Here is a 21,856-nt window from a genome sequence, read left to right as displayed (position 1 = left end):
TGTAAGGTGCATGTTGTATTCAGCATTTCACTGTAAGGTATTACCTGTAAGGTGACAAATGACATTTGATTTGATTTTGATTTGTCAACCTGTTTTGATGGTTACTGTTGTTGCTGGATTTGAGTCCAGGACAGGACAGGCCAGGACAGGCCAGGACAGGCCAGGACAGGACAGGCTAGGACAGGCCAGGACAGGCCAGGACAGGACAGGCTAGGACAGGCCAGGCCAGGATAGGCCAGGACAGGCCAGGACAGGCCACACAGACACAAATTCCTTAGTCCTCTGCTATCCCCTTTGTCTCAGACAGTTCTTGTTGCCCCAAAAGGCAGAAGAAGAGCGAGTGAGAAGGGGGTCTGGATCAGAGTTGGGTGCTCTAATTCCTGGGCAGGCTTTCATCTGGCTCTGGGTGGGACACCACTCCCCTCTGTCCCTGCCCTCTTTCCCAGACGGACAGACAGACAGACAATTCATCTTGTTCCTCCCTGACCTAGTTACAAACTCTGTCAACTCTCCCTTTTCTCAACCTCACATCTTTTCTCAACTCTTTTGTCAATGTCACATTTTAACACTGGGTTCTCTATGTCTGTTTGTTAGGGAACCTTTAGTCAGGAATGAATCAGCCTCAGAATGAAGTGTAGCTGCTTGTGCTGCTTTCTCCCTAGAGAGTTGAGACGTTGTGTTGTCTGTCAGACACAGCCTGAGATGTATATCTCCTTTGTGTAGTATAGGGCTGTGAAGCATATACGCAGGGAGTCAGGAAGCAGGTGCAGAAGGCGAGTTTAATAATAATAAACATCATGATGGTTGCCAGGTGTTGCCAGGTGTGGCAATGTGGGTTGCCCGGACCGCTGGTTAGTAGACCGAAATCTTGGATGATGTTAGGGTCCCGCCCCCCAGTCCACCAGGTACTGGAGCTGACCCCCGCGACGTTGGGAGTCCAGGAGGGACCTAACAGAATAGGCTGGGGACCCCTCTATATCCAGTGGAAGCAGAGTTGTGTCGCGGGGGATGGCATCAGCCACCGGCCTGAGGAGGGCAACATCAAAGGAGGGTGAGATTCGGTAGTTAGTGGGGAGCTGTAACCTGCAGGTTACCTCATTGACCCTCCGGAGGACTTTGAAGGGCCCCACAAACCCGGGGCTCAGCTTCCTACGGGGCAGGCGGAGCAGAAGGTTCCTGGTGGAGAGCCAGACACTATCACCAGGATGGACGGCGGGTTCCTCACTGCGGTGGTGGTCTGCCTGCTTCTTCAGACGGCGGACGGCACGCTGGAGCTTCATGTGAGCATCGTTTCAATCATCCTCTGCGCACTTGAATCACTCGTCCACCACAGGAGCTTCGGTCTGGCTCGGGGTCCACGGAGCCAGGGCTGGCTGATATATCAGAACACACTGGATGGAGGTCAACCCGGTGGAGGAGTGAAGCAGGGCATTTTGGGAGTACTCTGCTCAGGGAAGGAACCGGATCCATTCCCCCTGCTTCTCCATAAAGGCTCTCCATACCAGTTACGTGAATTGGGGGCCCCGGTCGGAGACGATGTCCTCTCAAAGGCCATAGTGCCGGAAGACCTGCTGGAACCTGCTGCCTCAGTAACCTGGAGAGCAGTAGGGTTTAGAGAATCTGACCACAACAACCATAGTAGTGGTAGTGAAACCATCACGAGAGGGGAGATCAGTGACAAAATCAATGGACAGATGAGACCAAGGCCACTAAGGCATGAGAAGGGAAAGGAGTTTCCCTACTGAAGCCCGGGATATTAAGTTTCTGCACATATGGAGCAGGAGTTGACATAGCGATTGATGTCGTGTGCCAAGGCGGGACACCAGTACTTTCCCAGATATCAATCGAATACCTCGGTGTTCAGCAACGAAAGATGTGTGCACCCAGGTTAACAGCCGATCACTTACCTCCGTGGGAACATAGGTACGCTCCATATGGCAGGTAGTAGGTTCCCTCTCCAGAGCCTGGCGGATCTCCACGTCTATGTCCCGAAGCGCGGGGGCAATGATTTGTGAGGGCAGTATGATGGGCGCACTGGAACCTCTCCCGAATCGTGGAGATGGGACAGGGTATCGGCTTTGATGTTCTTTGAACCTGGGCGGTATGACAAGGTGAAGTTGAATCTAGTGAAGAAAAGGGCCCACCTTGCTTGGCGCGGGTCCAGCCGCCTCACTGTCCATATATATTTCAGGTTCCGATGGTTGGTGAGGATGAGAAACGGGTCCGTGGTGCCCTCCAGCCAGTGTCTACACTCCTCTAATGCCAACTTCACTGCCAGGAGCTCCCGGTTGCAAACTCATAGTTCCTCTCTGCAGGAGACTGTTTTTTTTAGAGTAGTATGCACATGGATACAATTTTTGTGGATTAGCTTGACGTTGTGACAGGATGGCCCCCCACGCCCACTTCTGAGGCGTCCCCCTCCACCACGAAGGGCAGCGTAGGATCTGGGTGTTTCAGCAACGGGACGGAGGTGAAAAGCCCCTTCAGTAGGTGGAGGGCCTCATTGGCTGCAGGACTCCACACCAACCACCTTTGAGGTGAGAGGAGAGGCGATGGAGCTGAAGTTTTTAATGAAGTGGTGGTTAGAAGTTGGCAAACCCCCCAAAAACGTTGTAGTCCCTTTATGTTGGTTGGGACTGGCCATGACCTGACTGCATCGACCTTCCTCTCTTCCATAACCACTGCTGGCTGACCTGATATCCCAAGAAGGAGACAGCGGCGTGATGGAACTGGCACTTCTCCGCTTTGGCGTACAGATGACTCTCCAGGAGGATTCCCAGGACTACCGAGATGTGGGCGATGTGATCCTCCAAGGTGGCAGAATAGATCAGGATGTCGACCACCTGACGCCCAAGCATGTCCCAGAACACCTTGTTCACAAATACCTGGAACACCGACGGAGCATTAGCTAATCCATAAGGCATCGCCAAGTACTCGTAGTGCCCAGACATCGTGCTGAAGACCGTTTTCCATTCATTCCCCTCTTGGATGAGATTGTAGGCACTCCGCAGGTACAGTTTAGTAAAAACAACAGGCCCTGCAGAGCTGTTCGATGGCGGCCTGCACCAACGGGTAATGGTAACTGGTGATGGAATTGCAACCTCTGTAGTAGATGTAGATGCACGGACGTAGACCTCCCTCCCTCCTTTCCTTCTTGAAAAAGAAGCCTGCCGATCCAGGGGAGGTGGATGGCGGATGAAATCCTGTTGGGAGAGCCTCCCGGATGGCCTTGGTTTCAGCCACCGACAGCTTCCGCGTCTGTGCGGAGGCGTAGAGTCTGCTAGCAGGTTGATGGCACAGTCCCAGGGGTGATGAGGAGGGAGACAGGTGGCTCGGGTCTTGGAGACAACCTCCCAGAGATCCTGGTATACCTCTGGGCTGGAGGGAAACCACAGGACTCTCAACCGACGTGGAACCACAGGGTCTTCGGACTTCCCAGGTGCCTAGGCAGTGATCTCCATCCTCGACCAGGAGATGATGGGGTCGTGACCCCGGGAGGCCGAGGATGACTACCTCTGTGATGAGGAATGGAAGGCTGTCTTGGTTTCCACTGTGATGGTGAGTGGCACTGTGATGTGCGTGACAGTGCCGGATCCCAATGGTCTATTATCAAAAGAAAAGACCAGAAAAGGAGAAGAGAGCGGGTATGAGGTGATGTTCAGGGATCAGGCAAGGGCCTGGACAATAAAATTCCCCACGGCACCGGAGTCCACTAGAGCTGTGGAGACAATAGGTGAGGGACATGCAGCCAGTGAAATGGAAACCGTGAAGGGTTTGGCGAAAAGCGATGATGGAATACTCACGCCTACCCCGGGAGACGGATGATCACGGGGCCGCCCCTCTGTCCCTCTGGGTTGGTACACATCAGACACCGCTGAATTTGAATCCTGGCCGCAATAGGAACACAGCCATCTGCGGTGACGCTGCTCTGCCGAGGAAAGGTGTGGTTCAGGCTCTGTTTCAGGTCGGCAAAAGGAAGAAGGCGAGAGACGAGGAGGGTGCCGGCGCTCTTTAAGAAGGTTATCTAGACAGATGGACATCACTATGAGCGCGTCCAAGGAAACGTTACAGTCCCGACACGCAAACTCCGTCTGGACCTCGTTGCGCAGTCCTCTGTGGAGTGCCAGCTCATTCTACCCCCTGGAGGAACAGTCCAGAAGGTGAGGACGAACTCCGCAGTGGTCTGGACACCCTGTGGGAGTTGGAGTAGTCGCTCACCTCCTTCTCAGCCTTCAAGTGTATGATCGAAGACCGCCTTGAGCCTCTCATAGGAACCCAACTCCTCCTTTCCTCTCTCCCAGACGACCATAGCCCACTCCAAAGCCAGTCCTGTCAGCACGGAAATGACCGTAGCAACCTTCAACTTCTCGCTCCTGTCTGATGAGCGAAATAAAGAGAGCACTGGAGTAGGAAGCAACGGCATTTCAATGGAGTCCCGTCATATTTGTCCGGGAGGGACAATAGGGCATCGCTGACCTAGGCAGAATGCTGGATGGGCTGAGGGACTGACTCGCAGGGACGGATCACGGTAGAGGGTCTTCTGCTAGTTGGAGATGAATCCTGTCGGGTGTTGTCGAGGTGGTGGAGAACTTGGAGGACCTCATACATTACCGTACCCAATTGAGCTGGTCATGGTGTTGACGGAGTAGGTGTTGCTGTTCGTCGACTAACTAGGAGATATCCTTAACTTCTTCTGCTTCCATATTTTCGAGAGGCAGTAATTCGTAAGGTAGACACAGGGAGTCAGGAAGCAGGTGCAGAAGATGAGTTTAATAATAATAATAAGCGTGAAGATAATACAAAACAATAAAAGCGTACTGAACGGAACCAAAACCAATACTGCCCGATGACAGAGGCTACTGAGGGCTATATGAAGGGAGAGTAATCAGAGTGATGACTGAGGCTACTGAGGGCTATATGAAGGGAGAGTAATCAGGGTGATGACTGAGGCTACTGAGGGCTATATGAAGGGAGAGTAATCAGGGTGGGGATGAAGTCCAGGTGTGCTTAACGATGGATGGGAAGCAGGTGTGCTTAACGACGGGAAGCAGGTGTGCCTAACAACGGGAAGCAGGTGTGCTTAACGATTCGAAGTAGGTGTGCTTAACAATGGGAAGCAGGTGTGCTTAACGACGGGAAGCAGGTGTGCTTAACGACGGGAAGCAGGTGTGCTTAACGACGGGAAGCAGGTGTGCTTAACGACGGGAAGCAGGTGTGCTTAACGACGGGAAGCAGGTGTGCTTAACGACGGGAAGCAGGCGTGCTTAACGACGGGAAGCAGGTGTGCTTAACGACGGGAAGCAGGTGTGCTTAACGACGGGAAGCAGGTGTGCTTAACGACGGGAAGCAGGTGTGCTTAACGACGGGAAGCAGGCGTGCTTAACGACGGGAAGCAGGCGTGCTTAACGACGGGAAGCAGGCGTGCTTAACGACGGGAAGCAGGCGTGCTTAACGACGGGAAGCAGGCGTGCTTAACGACGGGAAGCAGGTGTGCTTAACGACGGGAAGCAGGTGTGCTTAACGACGGGAAGCAGGTGTGCTTAACGATGGGCAGCAGGTGTGCTTAACGATGGGAAGCAGGTGTGGGTTGCCAGGAGCGGTGGATAGTAGACGTGAGCGCCACGGAGGGAGGGAGCAGGAGTGGGCGTGACAAGCTGTGACGGTCATGGAACTTTGGACGACTGTAATTGGCCAAATGACCGCGGTCACCGTTATAACTGGTCGAATATCAACACATTTTTTAGGGGGGGTATTTTTTTATTTTCTCCTAACCAGCCCTAGTGCAGTATGTCACAAGGGTCCAAACCAAAGGCCTTCTATGGAACCTCAGGATGTTCCTATTAGATGATTGTTGTGTTGCTCCAAATCTCCATCAGACTGCTGTTAAAAGGCTCTTACTGTAAACCTCTTTAACATCCTGGCACCCTGAGCACCAATTAGACAGCAGACACTTTCCTCACTTCCTCCAGATAATAACTGTGTCTGAAAGGGCACCCTGTTCCCTATATAGTGCACTACTATAGACCAGAGCCCTATGGCACCCTATTCCCTATATAGTGCACTACATTAGACCAGAGCCCTATTCCCTATATAGTGCACTACATTAGACCAGAGCCCTATGACACCCTATTCCCTATATATAGTGCACTACTATAGACCAGAACCCTATTCTCTATATAGTGCACTACTATAGACCAAAGCCCTATGGCACCCTATTCCCTATATAGTGCACTACTTTAGACCAGAGTCCTATTCCCTATATAGTGCACTACTTTAGACCAGAGCCCTATGGCACCCTATTCCCTATATAGTGCACTACTTTAGACCAGAGCCCTATAGATCTCTATTCCCTATATAGTGCACTACTATAGACCAGAGCCCTATGGCACCCTATTCCCTATATAGTGCACTACTTTAGACCAGAGCCCTATGACACCCTATTCCCTATATATAGTGCACTACTATAGACCAGAATCCTATTCTCTATATAGTGCACTACTATAGACCAGAACCCTATTCCCTATATAGTGCACTACTTTAGACCAGAACCCTATTCCCTATATAGTGCACTACTATAGACCAGAACCCTATTCCCTATATATAGTGCACTACTATAGACCAGAACCCTATTCTCTATATAGTGCACTACTATAGACCAAAGCCCTATGGCACCCTATTCCCTATATAGTGCACTACTTTAGACCAGAGTCCTATTCCCTATATAGTGCACTACTTTAGACCAGAGCCCTATGGCACCCTATTCCCTATATATAGTGCACTACTATAGACCAGAACCCTATTCTCTATATAGTGCACTACTATAGACCAGAACCCTATTCCCTATATAGTGCACTACTATAGACCAGAACCCTATTCCCTATATAGTGCACTACTATAGACCAGAACCCTATTCTCTATATAGTGCACTACTTTAGACCAGAGCCCTATGACACCCTATTCCCTATATATAGTGCACTACTATAGACCAGAACCCTATTCTCTATATAGTGCACTACTATAGACCAGAACCCTATTCCCTATATAGTGCACTACTATAGACCAGAACCCTATTCTCTATATAGTGCACTACTATAGACCAGAACCCTATTCTCTATATAGTGCACTACTTTAGACCAGAGCCCTATAGATCTCTATTCCCTATATAGTGCACTACTATAGACCAGAGCCAGATAATGAAGGTGTTAAATCAGCAGCTTGACTGCCAGTCAATGGAACAATGGAGTGTTTTCATTGGAGGAAGAGAAATAACCATTTGAGTGTTTCAGGTGAATCCACTTCCTCCTAATGTCTTGTAAATCTGTTTTTATGATGATGACACAAGATGGGCAGGAAATTATCTTTCAATGGCACTGCTTTTGATAAACACATCAGCGCTTTATTTTCATGTTCTAGTAACCATTTTAATCCAAAGAGAGAACGTGATCATCAAACAAAAACGTCTCAGTGGAAATATGATATAATATAATGTAGTACATTTTTATATAAGAGGTCTCTAACATCCTGCACGATGCCGAGAATTATTTTTTGTTGTTGACAAAATCATTGTCATTCCTCATGACTGTCTTTACATGAAAAACATACTTATCCTGAATGACTGAAATGAAAAGCAACATTTCTCCTGATAAACCTACTGGTTTGACGCTCAGCCTTTAAAGATATAGGGAGACGTTAATGTGTACAGTTGAAGTCAGAAGTTTACATACACTTTAGCCAAATACATTTAAACTCGGTTTTTCACAATTCCTGACATTTAATCCTAGTAAAAATTCTCTGTTTTAGGTCAGTTAGGATCACCACTTTATTTTAAGAATGTGAAATGTCAGAATAATAGTTGAGAGAATGATTTATTTCAGTTTGTATTTCTTTCATCACATTCCCAGTGGGTCAGAAGTTTACATACACTCAAATAGTATTTGGTAGCATTGCCTTTAAATTGTTCAGGGTCTTGTTGGTTCCAGATTTGGTGTATCGGTACCGCTTCCCATGAGGTAGCTTAGAAAACAGTCTATGACTAGGGTGGCTGGAGTCTTTCACAATTTTTAGGGCCTTCCTCTGACACCGCCTGGTACAGAGGTCCTGGATGGCAGGGAGCTCGGCTCCAGTGATGTACTGGGCCTTACTCACCACCCTCTGTAGCGGCTTGCAGTTGGATGCCTAGCAGTTGCTGTAACAAGTGGTGATGCAGCCAGTCAAGATGCTCTCGATGGTGCAGCTATTGAACTAAACTCAGCAAAAAAAGAAACTGCCCTTTTTCAGGACCCTGTCTTTCAAAGATAATTCGTAAAAATCCAAATAACTTCACAGATCTTCATTGTAAAGGGTTTAAACACTGCTTCCCATGCTTGTTCAATGAACCATAAACAATTAATGAACATGCACCTGTGTAATGGTGGTTAAGACACGTAACAGCTTACAGACAGTAGGCAATTAAGGTTCACAGTTATGAAAACGTAGGACACTAAAGAGACCTTTCTACTGACTCTGTAAAACACCAAAAGAAAGATGCCGAGGGTCCCTGCTCATCTCCGTGAACGTACCTTAGGCATGCTGCACATGTGGCCTGGGCAATTTATTGCCATGTCCTTACTGTAAGACGCCTAAGACAGCGCTACAGGGAGACAGGACGGACAGCTGATCGTCCTCGCAGTGGCAGACCACGTCTAACAACACCTGCACAGGATCAGTACATCCGAACATAACCCCTGCGGGACAGGTACAGGATGGCAACAACAACTGCCCGAGTTACACCAGGAACGCACAATCCCTCCATCAGTGTTCAGGCTGTCCGCAATAGGCTGAGAGAGGCTGGGCTGAGGGCTTGTAGGCCTGTTGTAAGGCAGGTCCTCACCAGACATCACGGGCAACAACGTCACCAATGGGCACAAACCCATCGTCGCTGGACAAGACAGGACTGGCAAAAAGTGCTCTTCACTGGCAAGTCGCGAGGAACTCTCAACCCACACCACTACAGCCCCATCGATGTGGATGGGGGTGTGCTCGCCCCTCCGTTTCCTGTAGTCCACGATCAGCTTCCTCTGTCTTGCTGACGTTGAGGCAGAGGTTGTTGTCCTGGCACCACACTGCCAGGTCTCAGGCACAGTCAGAGCACAGATAACAGCAGACAGCTGTGAAGTAGTGGAGCCCAGTCAGAGAGTACAGTGAAAGGACAGGCAACGTCTGTTTTATTCAGGGATATGTGTTCTCAGTCCTCTGACACAGGGCACTGCCGGAATGTCTAAGATTGACGGCTGCATTATTAACGATACAGTAGAGGCCGAGCTATTAGGAAGCTGGAATGCCACGTTTTAAAGGCACTGAGGAAGGTACTGCACTAGACAGAGTTGACATCTTGCTCTAGCATCTTGTTTGATTCCAGTTGTTTCGGTTGGAGGATTCTTTCAGCAGTATGACTGGGGGGGGGGGGGATTTTAGTTCACTATAAAGTATTAAACAATTAAACTCCCAAGGAAAGTCTCTCTCACAGCTTTTATTTACTTTGGTAAAAAAAACTATTCTGAGTCAAACCCAGTTAATCCATGTAATCAGGTGCAGTCCAGGTGGTGACAGTAATTAGCAGCCAATTATACCTGGTCTGGTTCTGTCTGTCTGTACCCCACTCTGAAGGATGGAATCTGTCTGTCTGTCTGTACCCCACTCTGAAGGATGGAATCTGTCTGTCTGTCTGTATCCCACTCTGAAGGATGGAATCTGTCTGTCTGTCTGTCTGTATCCCACTCTGAAGGATGGAATCTGTCTGTCTGTCTGTATCCCACTCTGAAGGATGTAATCTGTCTGTCTGTCTATACCCTACTCTAAAGGCTGTAATCTGCCTGTCTGTCTGTATGCCACTCTGAAGGCTGTAATCTGCCTGTCTGTCTGTATCCCACTCTGAAGGCTGTAATCTGTCTGTCTGTATGCCACTCTGAAGGCTGTAATCTGTTTGTCTGTCTGTCTGTCTGTCTGTCTGTCTGTCTGTCTGTCTGTCTGTCTGTCTGTCTGTCTGTCTGTCTGTCTGTCTGTCTGTCTGTCTGTCTGTCTGTATGCCATTCTGAAGGAGAGGTGTAAAGTGTGAAGCAGGCGAGGTTGAAAGTGTAAGGCAGGCGAGGTTTAAAGTGTAAAGCAGGCAAGGTGTAAAGTGTAAAGCAGGCGAGGTGTAAAGTGTAAAGCAGGCGAGGTGTAAAGTGTGAAGCAGGCGAGGTTTAAAGTGTAAAGCAGGCAAGGTGTAAAGTGTAAAGCAGGCGAGGTGTAAAGTGTAAAGCAGGCGAGGTGTAAAGTGTGAAGCAGGCGAGGTTTAAAGTGTAAAGCAGGCGAGGTTTAAAGTGTAAAGCATGCGAGGTGAAAAGTGTAAAGCAGGCAAGGTGTAAAGTGTAAAGCATGCGAGGTGAAAAGTGTAAAGCAGGCAAGGTGTAAAGTGTAAAGCAGGCAAGGTGTAAAGTGTAAAGCAGGCAAGGCTTAAAGTGTAAGGCAAGTGGGCGAGGTGACAAGTGTAAAGCATGCGAGGTGTAAAGTGTAAAGCAGGCAAGGTGAAAAGTGTAAAGCAGGAAAGGTGTAAAGTGTAAAGCAGGTAAGGTGTAAAGTGTAAAGCAGGCAATGTGAAAAGTGTAAAGCAGGCGAGGTGTAAAGTGTGAAGCAGGCGAGGTTTAAAGTGTAAGGCAGGCGAGGTGTAAAGTGTAAAGCAGATGAGGTTTAAAGTGTAAAGCATGCGAGGTGTAAAGTGTAAAGCAGGCAAGGCTAAAAGTGGAAGGCAAGTGGGTGAGGTGTAAAGTGTAAAGCAGGCAAGGTGTAAAGTGTAAAGCAGGAAAGGTGTAAAGTGGAAAGCAGGCAAGGTGTAAAATGTAAAGCAGGCAAGGTGTAAAGCGTAAAGCAGGAAAGGTGTCAAGTGGAAATCAGGCAAGATGTAAAGTGTAAAGCAGGCGAGGTGTAAAGTGTGAAGCAGGCGAGGTTTAAAGTGTAAAGCAGGCAAGGCTAAAAGTGGAAGGCAAGTGGGTGAGGTGTAAAGTGTAAAGCAGGCAAGGTGTAAAGTGTAAAGCAGGAAAGGTGGAAAGTGGAAAGCAGGCAAGGTGTAAAATGTAAAGCAGGCAAGGTGTAAAGCGTAAAGCAGGAAAGGTGTCAAGTGGAAATCAGGCAAGATGTAAAGTGTAAAGCAGGCGACGTGTAAAGTGTAAAGCAGGCAAGGCTTAAAGTGTAAGGCAAGTGGGTGAGGTGCAAAGTGTAAAGCAGGCTAGGTGTAAGGTTAAATCAGGCAAGGTGTGAAGTGTAAAGCTGGTGAGGTGTAAAGTGTAAAGCTGGTGAGGTGTAAAGTGTAAAGCAGGCTAGGTGTAAAGTGTAAAGCAGGCAAGGTTTAAAGTGTAAAGCAGGCAAGGTTTAAAGTGTAAAGCAGGCGAGGTTTAAACTGTAAGGCAGGAGAGGTTTAAAGTGTAAATCATGCAAGGTTAAAAGTGTAAAGCAGGCGAGGTGTAAAGTGTAAAGCAGGCGAGGTGTAAAGTATAAGGCAGACGAGGTGTAAAGTGTAAAGCAGGCAAGGTTTAAAGTGTAAAGCAGGCGAGGTGCAAAGTGTAAAGCAGGCGAGGTGTAAAGTGTAAAGCAGGCAAGGTGTAAAGTGTAAAGCAGGCGAGGTGTAAAGTGTAAAGCAGGCAAGGTGTAAAGTGTACAGCAGGCGTGGTGTAAAGTGTACAGCAGGTGAGGGGCAAAGTGTAAAGCAGGCGTGGTGTAAAGTGTAAAGCAGGCAAGGCGTAAAGTGTAAAGCAGGCAAGGTGTAAAGTGTAAAGCAGGCAAGGTGTAAAGTGTACAGCAGGCGTGGTGTAAAGTGTACAGCAGGTGAGGGGTAAAGTGTAAAGCAGGCAAGGTTAAAAGTGTAAAGCAGGCAAGGTGTAAAGTGTAATATTATTATTGAATAATAGTGAAGACATCAAAACTATGAAATAACACATATTTTTTTATTTCCCCTTTATTTAACCAGGAAGGCCAGTTGAGAAGAAGTTCTCATTTATAACTGCGACTTGGCCAAGATAAAGCAAAGCAGTGCGACAAAAACAACAACACAGAGTTATACATAAACAAGCGTACAGACAATAACACAATAGAAAATCTACATACAGTGTGTGCAAATTGAGTGAGGAGGTAAGGCAATAAATAGACCATAGTAGCGAAGTAATTACAGTTTAGCAAATGAACACTGGAGTGATAGATGATCAGATGATGATGTGCAAGTAGAAATACTGGTGTACAAAAGAGCAGATAAGTAAATAAAAACAATATGGGGATGAGGTAGATGGACTGGATGGGCTATTTACAGATGGGCTGTGTACAGCTGCAGCAATCGGTAAGCTGCTCAGATAGCTGATGCTTAAAGTTAGCGAGGGAGATTTAAGTCTCCAGCTTCAGTGATTTTTGCAATTCGTTCCAGTCACTGGCAGCAGAGAACTGGAAGGAAAGGTGGCCAAAGAGGAATTGGCTTTGGGGGTGACCAGTGAAATATACCTGCTGGAGCGCGTGCTATAGGTGGGTGCTGCTATGGTGACCAGTGAGCTGAGATAAGGCGGAGCTTTACCTAGCAAAGACTTATAGATGACCTGGAGCCAGTGGACTTGGCGATAAATATGTAGCGAGGACCAGCCAATGAGAGCATACAGGTCGCAGTGGTGGGTGGTATATGGTTAGTTTACAGACCAAAGGGAGTTAACAGTCTAACCAGACACCTAGGTATTTATAGTTGTCCACATATTCTAAGTCAGAGCCGTCCAGAGTAATGATGCTGGACAGGCCGGCAGGTGCGGGCAGCGATCGGTTGAAGAGCATGCATTTAGTTTACTAGCGTTTAAGAGCAGTTTGAGGCCATGGAAGGAGAGTTGTATGGCATTGAGGCTTGTTTGGAGATTTGTTAACACAGTGTCCAAAGAAGGGCCAGATGTATACAGAATGGTGTCGTCTGTGTAGATGTGGATCAGGGAATCACCCGCAGCAAGAGCGACATCATTGATATACACAGAGAAAAGAGTCGGCCCGAGAATTTAACCCTGTGGCAGCCCCATAGAGACTGCCAGAGGACCGGACAACATGCCCTCCGATTTAACACACTGAACTCTGTCTGCAAAGTAGTTGGTGAACCAGGCGAGGCAGACATTAGAGAAACCCTGGCTGTTGAGTCTGCTGATAAGAATACGGTGATTGACAGAGTCGAAAGCCTTGGCAAGGTCGATGAAGACGGCTGCACAGTACTGTCTTTTATCGATGGCGGTTATGATATCGTTTAGTACCTTGAGCGTGGCTGAGGTGCACCCGTGACCGGCTCGGAAACCAGGTTGCATAGCGGAGAAGGTACGGTGGGATTCGAAATGATCAGTGATCTGTTTAACTTGGCTTTCAAAGACCTAAGAAAGGCAGGGTAGAATAGATATAGGTCTACAGCAGTTTGGGTCTAGAGTGTGTCCCCCTTTGAAGAGGGGGATGACCGCGACCGCTTTCCAATATTTAGGAATCTCGGACGATACGAAAGAGAGATTGAACAGACTAGTAACAGGGGTCACAATAGCGGATAATGTTCCAAAGAGACATATGGAATCATGTAGTAACCAAAAAAGTAAATATATGTTTTATATTTGAGATTCTTCAAAGTAGCCACCCTTTGCCTTGATGACAGCTTTGTACACTCTTGGCATTCTCTCAACCAGTTTCACCTGCCTGGAATGCTTTTCCAACAGTCTTGAAGGTGTTCCTACATATGCTGAAGACTTGTTGGCTGCTTTTCCTTCACTTCACGCGGTCCAACTCTTCCCAAACCATCTCAATTGGGTTGAGGTCGGGTGATTGTGGAGGCCAGGTCATCTGATACAGGACTCCATCACTCTCCTTATTGGTCAAATAGCCCTTACACAGCCTGGAGGTGTGTTGGGTCATTTTCCTTTTGAAAAACAAATGATAGTCCCAGTAAGCGCAAACCAGATGGGATGGAGTATCGCTGCAGAATGATGTGGAAGCCATGCTGGTTAAGTGTGGCTTGAATTCTAAATAAATCACAGACTGTGTCACCAGCAAAGCACCATCACACCTCCTCCTCCATACTTCACGGTGGTAACCACACATGCGGGGATCATCCGTTCACCTCCTCTGTGTCTCACAAAGACCAATAGCCTGGAATCACAAAAATACCTTTTTGGAGGGATCCTAATGAGGCTACAGTGTTGTTTGGTTTAACGCTGAGATGAGATTTGCATATCAATGCAAAATAGGCTAATCTGATGCATATCCTATAAATGAGATCAGGGAACCAGGTGAGCTCCATTGCCTACACACACTGCCCCGCGGCTGTAAAGATACGACGCGTTACAATTTTCATGTGGCACGGGAGTACGTAGAATGTCGGAGCGCACTACAAGGAGCCTCCCTTTTTTGTGACAAAAATGACATTGTGACACTGCCCTACACTCCAAATCGTCCTTCCCCGTAGGGTATAAATCGGCATTAAGATGTCTGTGTATCTGAGACGTGTTGCAGTGGTGGTGAGACACGGCTGATTACTGAAAGACTGTGACTGAATCCCAAATGGCACCCTATTCCCTATCTAGTGCACTACTTTAGACCAGAGCCCTATTCCCTATATAGTACACTACTTTAGACCAGAGCCCTATTCCCTATATAGTGCACTACTTTAGACCAGAGCCCTATTCTCAATATAGTGCACTACTTTAGACCAGGGCCCTATTCCCTATATAGTGCACTACTTTAGACCAGAGCCCTATTCCCTATATAGTGAACTACTTTAGACCAGAGCCCTATTCCCTATATAGTGCACTACTTTAGACCAGGGCCCTATTCCCTATATAGTGCACTACTTTAGACCAGAGCCCTATTCCCTATATAGTGCACTACTTTAGACCAGAGCCCTATACCCTATATAGTGCACTACTTTAGACCAGAGCCCTATTCCCTATATAGTGCACTACTTTAGACCAGGGCCCTATTCCCTATATAGTGCACTACTTTAGACCAGAGCCCTATTCCCTATATAGTGCACTACTTTAGACCAGAGGCCTATGGCACCCTATTCCCTATTAAAATGTATTACTTTAGACCAGAGGCTGTAGATATGGTTTCTCTATCTCCTCCCTGGCCTGCTGATAGGGATGGTGGGGACAGGGGGTAAGAGTGGATGGCCTGCTGATAGGGATGGTGGGGACAGGGGGTAAGAGTGGATGGCCTGCTGATAGGGATGGTGGGGACAGGGGGTAAGAGTGGATGGCCTGCTGATAGGGATGGTGGGGACAGGGGGTAAGAGTGGATGGCCTGCTGATAGGGATGGTGGGGACAGGGGGTAAGAGTGGATGGCCTGCTGATAGGGATGGTGGGGACAGGGGGTAAGAGTGGATGGCCTGCTGATAGGGATGGTGGGGACAGGGGGTAAGAGTGGATGGCCTGCTGATAGGGATGGTGGGGACAGGGGGTAAGAGTGGATGGCCTGCTGATAGGGATGGTGGGGACAGGGGGTAAGAGTGGATGGCCTGCTGATAGGGATGGTGGGGACAGGGGGTAAGAGTGGATGGCCTGCTGATAGGGATGGTGGGGACAGGGGGTAAGAGTGGATGGCCTGCTGATAGGGATGGTGGGGACAGGGGGTAAGAGTGGATGGCCTGCTGATAGGGATGGTGGGGACAGGGGGTAAGAGTGGATGGCCTGCTGATAGGGATGGTGGGGACAGGGGGTAAGAGTGGATGGCCTGCTGATAGGGATGGTGGGGACAGGGGGTAAGAGTGGATGGCTGATAGGGATGGTGGGGACAGGGGGTAAGAGTGGATGGCTGATAGGGATGGTGGGGACAGGGGGTAAGAGTGGATGGCTGATAGGGATGGTGGGGACAGGGGGTAAGAGTGGATGGCCTGCTGATAGGGATGGTGGGGACAGGGGGTAAGAGTGGATGGCTGATAGGGATGGTGGGGACAGGGGGTAAGAGTGGATGGCTGATAGGGATGGTGGGGACAGGGGGTAAGAGTGGATGGCTGATAGGGATGGTGGGGACAGGGGGTAAGAGTGGATGGCTGATAGGGATGGTGGGGACAGGGGGTAAGAGTGGATGGCCTGCTGATAGGGATGGTGGGGACAGGGGGTAAGAGTGGATGGCCTGCTGATAGGGATGGTGGGGACAGGGGGTAAGAGTGGATGGCCTGCTGATAGGGATGGTGGGGACAGGGGGTAAGAGTGGATGGCCTGCTGATAGGGATGGTGGGGACAGGGTGTAAGAGTGGATGGCTGATAGGGATGGTGGGGACAGGGGGTAAGAGTGGATGGCTGATAGGGATGGTGGGGACAGGGGGTAAGAGTGGATGGCTGATAGGGATGGTGGGGACAGGGGGTAAGAGTGGATGGCCTGCTGATAGGGATGGTGGGGACAGGGGGGGACAGGGGGGGACAGGAGGGGACAGGGGGGGACAGGGGGGGACAGGGGGTAAGAGTGGATTGAGAGTGAATGCTGGATCTGAAGGCTGACTGTCTCACATCAACATGATTAAATCATTGGTTGTTAGATTCTGAGGAGAAAATCACCTAAACTGCATTAGAAGCTATTTCTCTACCCGCTGTCACCTGTGTGTGCCTGCGTGTGTGCGTGTGTGTGTGTGTGTGCCTGCGTGTGTGTGTGTGTGTGTGTGCCTGCGTGTGTGTGTGTGTGTGTGCCTGCGTGTGTGTGTGTGCCTGCGTGTGTGTGTGTGTGTGTGTTGTGTCTGGGGGAGAATGTACGTCTTCGCCCGGAGAAATGTAACTAATCATTTCTCTGACTCGTCCTCCCCCTCGTCCTCCCCCTCGTCCTCCCCCCACGTCCTCCCCCTCCCCCCTCGTCCACCCCCTCCCCCTCCCCCTCGTCATCCCCCCTCGTCCTCTTCCTCCCCCTCGTCCTCGTCCTCGGCCCCCCCCTCGTCCTCCCCCTCTCTCTTTCCTCCAGATTGTCACTTCGTAACAGACTACTTTACACGGACGCCTCGTAAGCTGAACGCGTTCCGGTCCTTCGCCAGCGTGGAGCTGTTCCACTTCAGTGTTCCTGAAGACACTGTGGTGGCTGTATGGAACCTCATCACCTTCAAGGAACAGGGAGGAACCTTCGGTGACAGCTGCCCCGACCGCAACGTCACAGTGTGAGTACATCTAACCTTAACCTGACCGCAACGTCACAGTGTGAGTACATCTAACCTTAACCTGACCGCAACGTCACAGTGTGAGTACATCTAACCTTAACCTGACCGCAACGTCACAGTGTGAGTACATCTAACCTTAACCTGACCGCAACGTCACAGTGTGAGTACATCTAACCTTAACCTGACCGCAACGTCACAGTGTGAGTACATCTAACCTTAACCTGACCGCAACGTCACAGTGTGAGTACATCTAACCTTAACCTGACCGCAACGTCACAGTGTGAGTACATCTAACCTTAACCCGACCGCAACGTCACAGTGTGAGTACATCTAACCTTAACCCGGCCGCAACGTCACAGTGTGAGTACATCTAACCTTAACCTGACCGCAACGTCACAGTGTGAGTACATCTAACCTTAACCTGACCGCAACGTCACAGTGTGAGTACATCTAACCCTAACCTGACCGCAACGTCACAGTGTGAGTACATCTAACCTTAACCTGATCGCAACGTCACAGTGTGAGTACATCTAACCCTAACCTGACCGCAACGTCACAGTGTGAGTACATCTAACCCTAACCTGACCGCAACGTCACAGTGTGAGTACATCTAACCTTAACCTGACCGCAACGTCACAGTGTGAGTACATCTAACCTTAACCTGACCGCAACGTCACAGTGTGAGTACATCTAACCCTAACCTGACCGCAACGTCACAGTGTGAGTACATCTAACCCTAACCTGACCGCAACGTCACAGTGTGAGTACATCTAACCTTAACCTGACCGCAACGTCACAGTGTGAGTACATCTAACCTTAACCTGACCGCAACGTCACAGTGTGAGTACATCTAACCCTAACCTGACCGCAACGTCACAGTGTGAGTACATCTAACCCTAACCTGACCGCAACGTCACAGTGTGAGTACATCTAACCTTAACCTGACCGCAACGTCACAGTGTGATTACATCTAACCTTAACCTGACCGCAACGTCACAGTGTGAGTACATCTAACCTTAACCTGACCGCAACGTCACAGTGTGAGTACATCTAACCTTAACCTGACCGCAACGTCACAGTGTGAGTACATCTAACCTTAACCTGACCGCAACGTCACAGTGTGAGTACATCTAACCTTAACCCGACCGCAACGTCACAGTGTGAGTACATCTAACCTTAACCTGACCGCAACGTCACAGTGTGAGTACATCTAACCTTAGCCCGACCGCAACGTCACAGTGTGAGTACATCTAACCTTAACCTGACCGCAACGTCACAGTGTGAGTACATCTAACCTTAACCAGACCGCAACGTCACAGTGTGAGTACATCTAACCCTAACCTGACCGCAACGTCACAGTGTGAGTACATCTAACCTTAACCTGACCGCAACGTCACAGTGTGAGTACATCTAACCTTAACCTGACCGCAACGTCACAGTGTGAGTACATCTAACCTTAACCTGACCGCAACGTCACAGTGTGAGTACATCTAACCCTAACCTGACCGCAACGTCACAGTGTGAGTACATCTAACCCTAACCTGACCGCAACGTCACAGTGTGAGTACATCTAACCTTAACCTGACCGCAACGTCACAGTGTGAGTACATCTAACCTTAACCTGACCGCAACGTCACAGTGTGAGTACATCTAACCTTAACCTGACCGCAACGTCACAGTGTGAGTACATCTAACCTTAACCTGACCGCAACGTCACAGTGTGAGTACATCTAACCTTAACCTGACCGCAACGTCACAGTGTGAGTATATCTAACCTTAACCTGACCGCAACGTCACAGTGTGAGTACATCTAACCCTAACCTGACCGCAACGTCACAGTGTGAGTACATCTAACCCTAACCTGACCGCAACGTCACAGTGTGAGTACATCTAACCTTAACCTGACCGCAACGTCACAGTGTGAGTACATCTAACCTTAACCTGACCGCAACGTCACAGTGTGAGTACATCTGACCCTAACCTGACCGCAACGTCACAGTGTGAGTACATCTAACCCTAACCTGACCGCAACGTCACAGTGTGAGTACATCTAACCCTAACCTGACCGCAACGTCACAGTGTGAGTACATCTAACCTTAACCTGACCGCAACGTCACAGTGTGAGTACATCTAACCTTAACCTGACCGCAACGTCACAGTGTGAGTACATCTGACCCTAACCTGACCGCAACGTCACAGTGTGAGTACATCTAACCCTAACCTGACCGCAACGTCACAGTGTGAGTACATCTAACCCTAACCTGACCGCAACGTCACAGTGTGAGTACATCTAACCTTAACCTGACCGCAACGTCACAGTGTGAGTACATCTCACCTTAACCTGACGCAACGTCACAGTGTGAGTACATCTAACCTTAACCTGACCGCAACGTCACAGTGTGAGTACATCTAACCTTAACCTGACCGCAACGTCACAGTGTGAGTACATCTAACCCTAACCTGACCGCAACGTCACAGTGTGAGTACATCTAACCCTAACCTGACCGCAACGTCACAGTGTGAGTACATCTAACCTTAACCTGACCGCAACGTCACAGTGTGATTACATCTAACCCTAACCTGACCGCAACGTCACAGTGTGAGTACATCTAACCTTAACCTGACCGCAACGTCACAGTGTGAGTACATCTAACCCTAACCTGACCGCAACGTCACAGTGTGAGTACATCTAACCCTAACCTGACCGCAACGTCACAGTGTGAGTGGTTATTGTATGGAGAGAGAAATAATATAGGGAGAGAAAGAGATCAATAGAATGGGAGAGAGAGATCAATAGAATGGGGGAGAGAGAGATCAATAGAATGGGGGAGAGAGAGATCAATAGAATGGGAGAGAGAGATCAATAGAATGGGAGAGAGAGATCAATAGAATGGGAGAGAGAGAGATCAATAGAATGGGAGAGAGAGAGATCAATGGGAGAGAGAGATCAATAGAATGGGAGAGAGAGATCAATAGAATGGGGGAGAGAGAGATCAATATAATGGGGGAGAGAGATCAATAGAATGGGAGAGAGAGATCAATAGAATGGGAGAGAGAGATCAATAGAATGGGGGAGAGAGATCAATAGAATGGGAGAGAGAGATCAATAGAATGGGAGAGAGAGATCAATTGAATGGGGGAGAGAGAGATCAATAGAATGGGGGAGAGAGATCAATAGAATGGGAGAGAGAGAGATCAATAGAATGGGAGAGAGAGATCAATAGAATGGGAGAGAGAGATATCAATAGAATGGGAGAGAGAGATCAATAGAATGGGAGAGAGAGATCAATATAATGGGGGAGAGAGAGATCAATAGAATGGGAGAGAGAGATCAATAGAATGGGAGAGAGAGATCAATAGAATGGGAGAGAGAGAGATCAATAGAATGGGAGAGAGAGATCAATAGAATGGGGGAGAGAGAGATCAATAGAATGGGAGAGAGAGATCAATAGAATGGGAGAGAGAGGTCAATAGAATGGGAGAGAGAGCTATTTAAACACCATACATTTAACAAATGCAGATCACTTTCCTCATCTTCTCCTTGCATCGTGCAACTCCCATCAGAGAGTAGCATCAGTTTTGAACAGATAGATAACAGATATCCCACAGCCCAGACCTCAGATAGATAACAGATATCCCACAGCCCAGACCCCAGATAGATAACAGATATCCCACAGCCCAGACCCCAGATAGATAACAGATATCCCACAGCCCAGACCCCCAGCACAATAGATAACAGATATCCCACAGCCCAGACCCCAGATAGATAACAGATATCCCACAGTCCAGACCCCAGATAGATAACAGATATCCCACAGCCCAGACCCCAGATAGATAACAGATATCCCACAGTCCAGACCCCAGATAGATAACAGATATCCCACAGCCCAGACCCCAGATAGATAACAGATATCCCACAGCCCAGACCTCAGATAGATAACAGATATCCCACAGCCCAGACCCCAGATAGATAACAGATATCCCACAGTCCAGACCCCAGATAGATAACAGATATCCCACAGCCCAGACCCCAGATAGATAACAGATATCCCACAGCCCAGACCCCAGATAGATAACAGATATCCCACAGCCCAGACCCCAGATAGATAACAGATATCCCACAGCCCAGACCCCAGATAGATAACAGATATCACACAGCCCAGACCCCAGATAGATAACAGATATCCCACAGCCCAGACCCCAGATAGATAACAGATATCCCACAGCCCAGACCCCCAGCACAATAGATAACAGATATCCCACAGCCCAGACCCCAAATAGATAACAGATATTCCACAGCCCAGACCCCCAGATAGATAACAGATATCCCACAGCCCAGACCCCAGATAGATAACAGATATCCCACAGCCCAGACCCCAGATAGATAACAGATATCCCACAGCCCAGACCCCAGATAGATAACAGATATCCCACAGCCCAGACCCCAGAGAGATAACAGATATCCCACAGCCCAGACCCCAGATAGATAACAGATATCCCACAGCCCAGACCCCCAGCACAATAGATAACAGATATCCCACAGCCCAGACCCCAGATAGATAACAGATATCCCACAGCCCAGACCCCAGATAGATAACAGATCTATTGTGCACAGATCACAGCTCCATATCATTTTACTGGCAGCCCTGTCAGTCTATGGTTCGGTAACAAGGCCACAGAGGATTTGACTGGCTGTGTTGCACTACATGACAACA

The 21,856-nt window shown here is 48.8% G+C and overlaps 1 protein-coding gene across 1 annotated transcript in view; it reads left to right on the top strand.

Moving 5' to 3' along the window:
• Positions 1 to 21,856, top strand: part of tmem8b (transmembrane protein 8B) — a 222,202-nt gene that overhangs the window by 29,631 nt on the left and 170,715 nt on the right. The window contains exon 2 of the mRNA XM_031829529.1: positions 16,952 to 17,141. Coding sequence (XP_031685389.1) covers positions 16,952 to 17,141 — 190 coding nt within the window. The remainder of the gene's footprint in view (positions 1 to 16,951; positions 17,142 to 21,856) is intronic.

The sequence above is a fragment of the Oncorhynchus kisutch genome, linkage group LG8 (genome assembly GCF_002021735.2).
Source record: "Oncorhynchus kisutch isolate 150728-3 linkage group LG8, Okis_V2, whole genome shotgun sequence".
In the NCBI taxonomy this organism is placed as follows: domain Eukaryota; kingdom Metazoa; phylum Chordata; class Actinopteri; order Salmoniformes; family Salmonidae; genus Oncorhynchus; species Oncorhynchus kisutch.
Note: the sequence above shows the minus strand (reverse complement) of the source record. Positions and strands in the feature narration are given on the sequence as shown.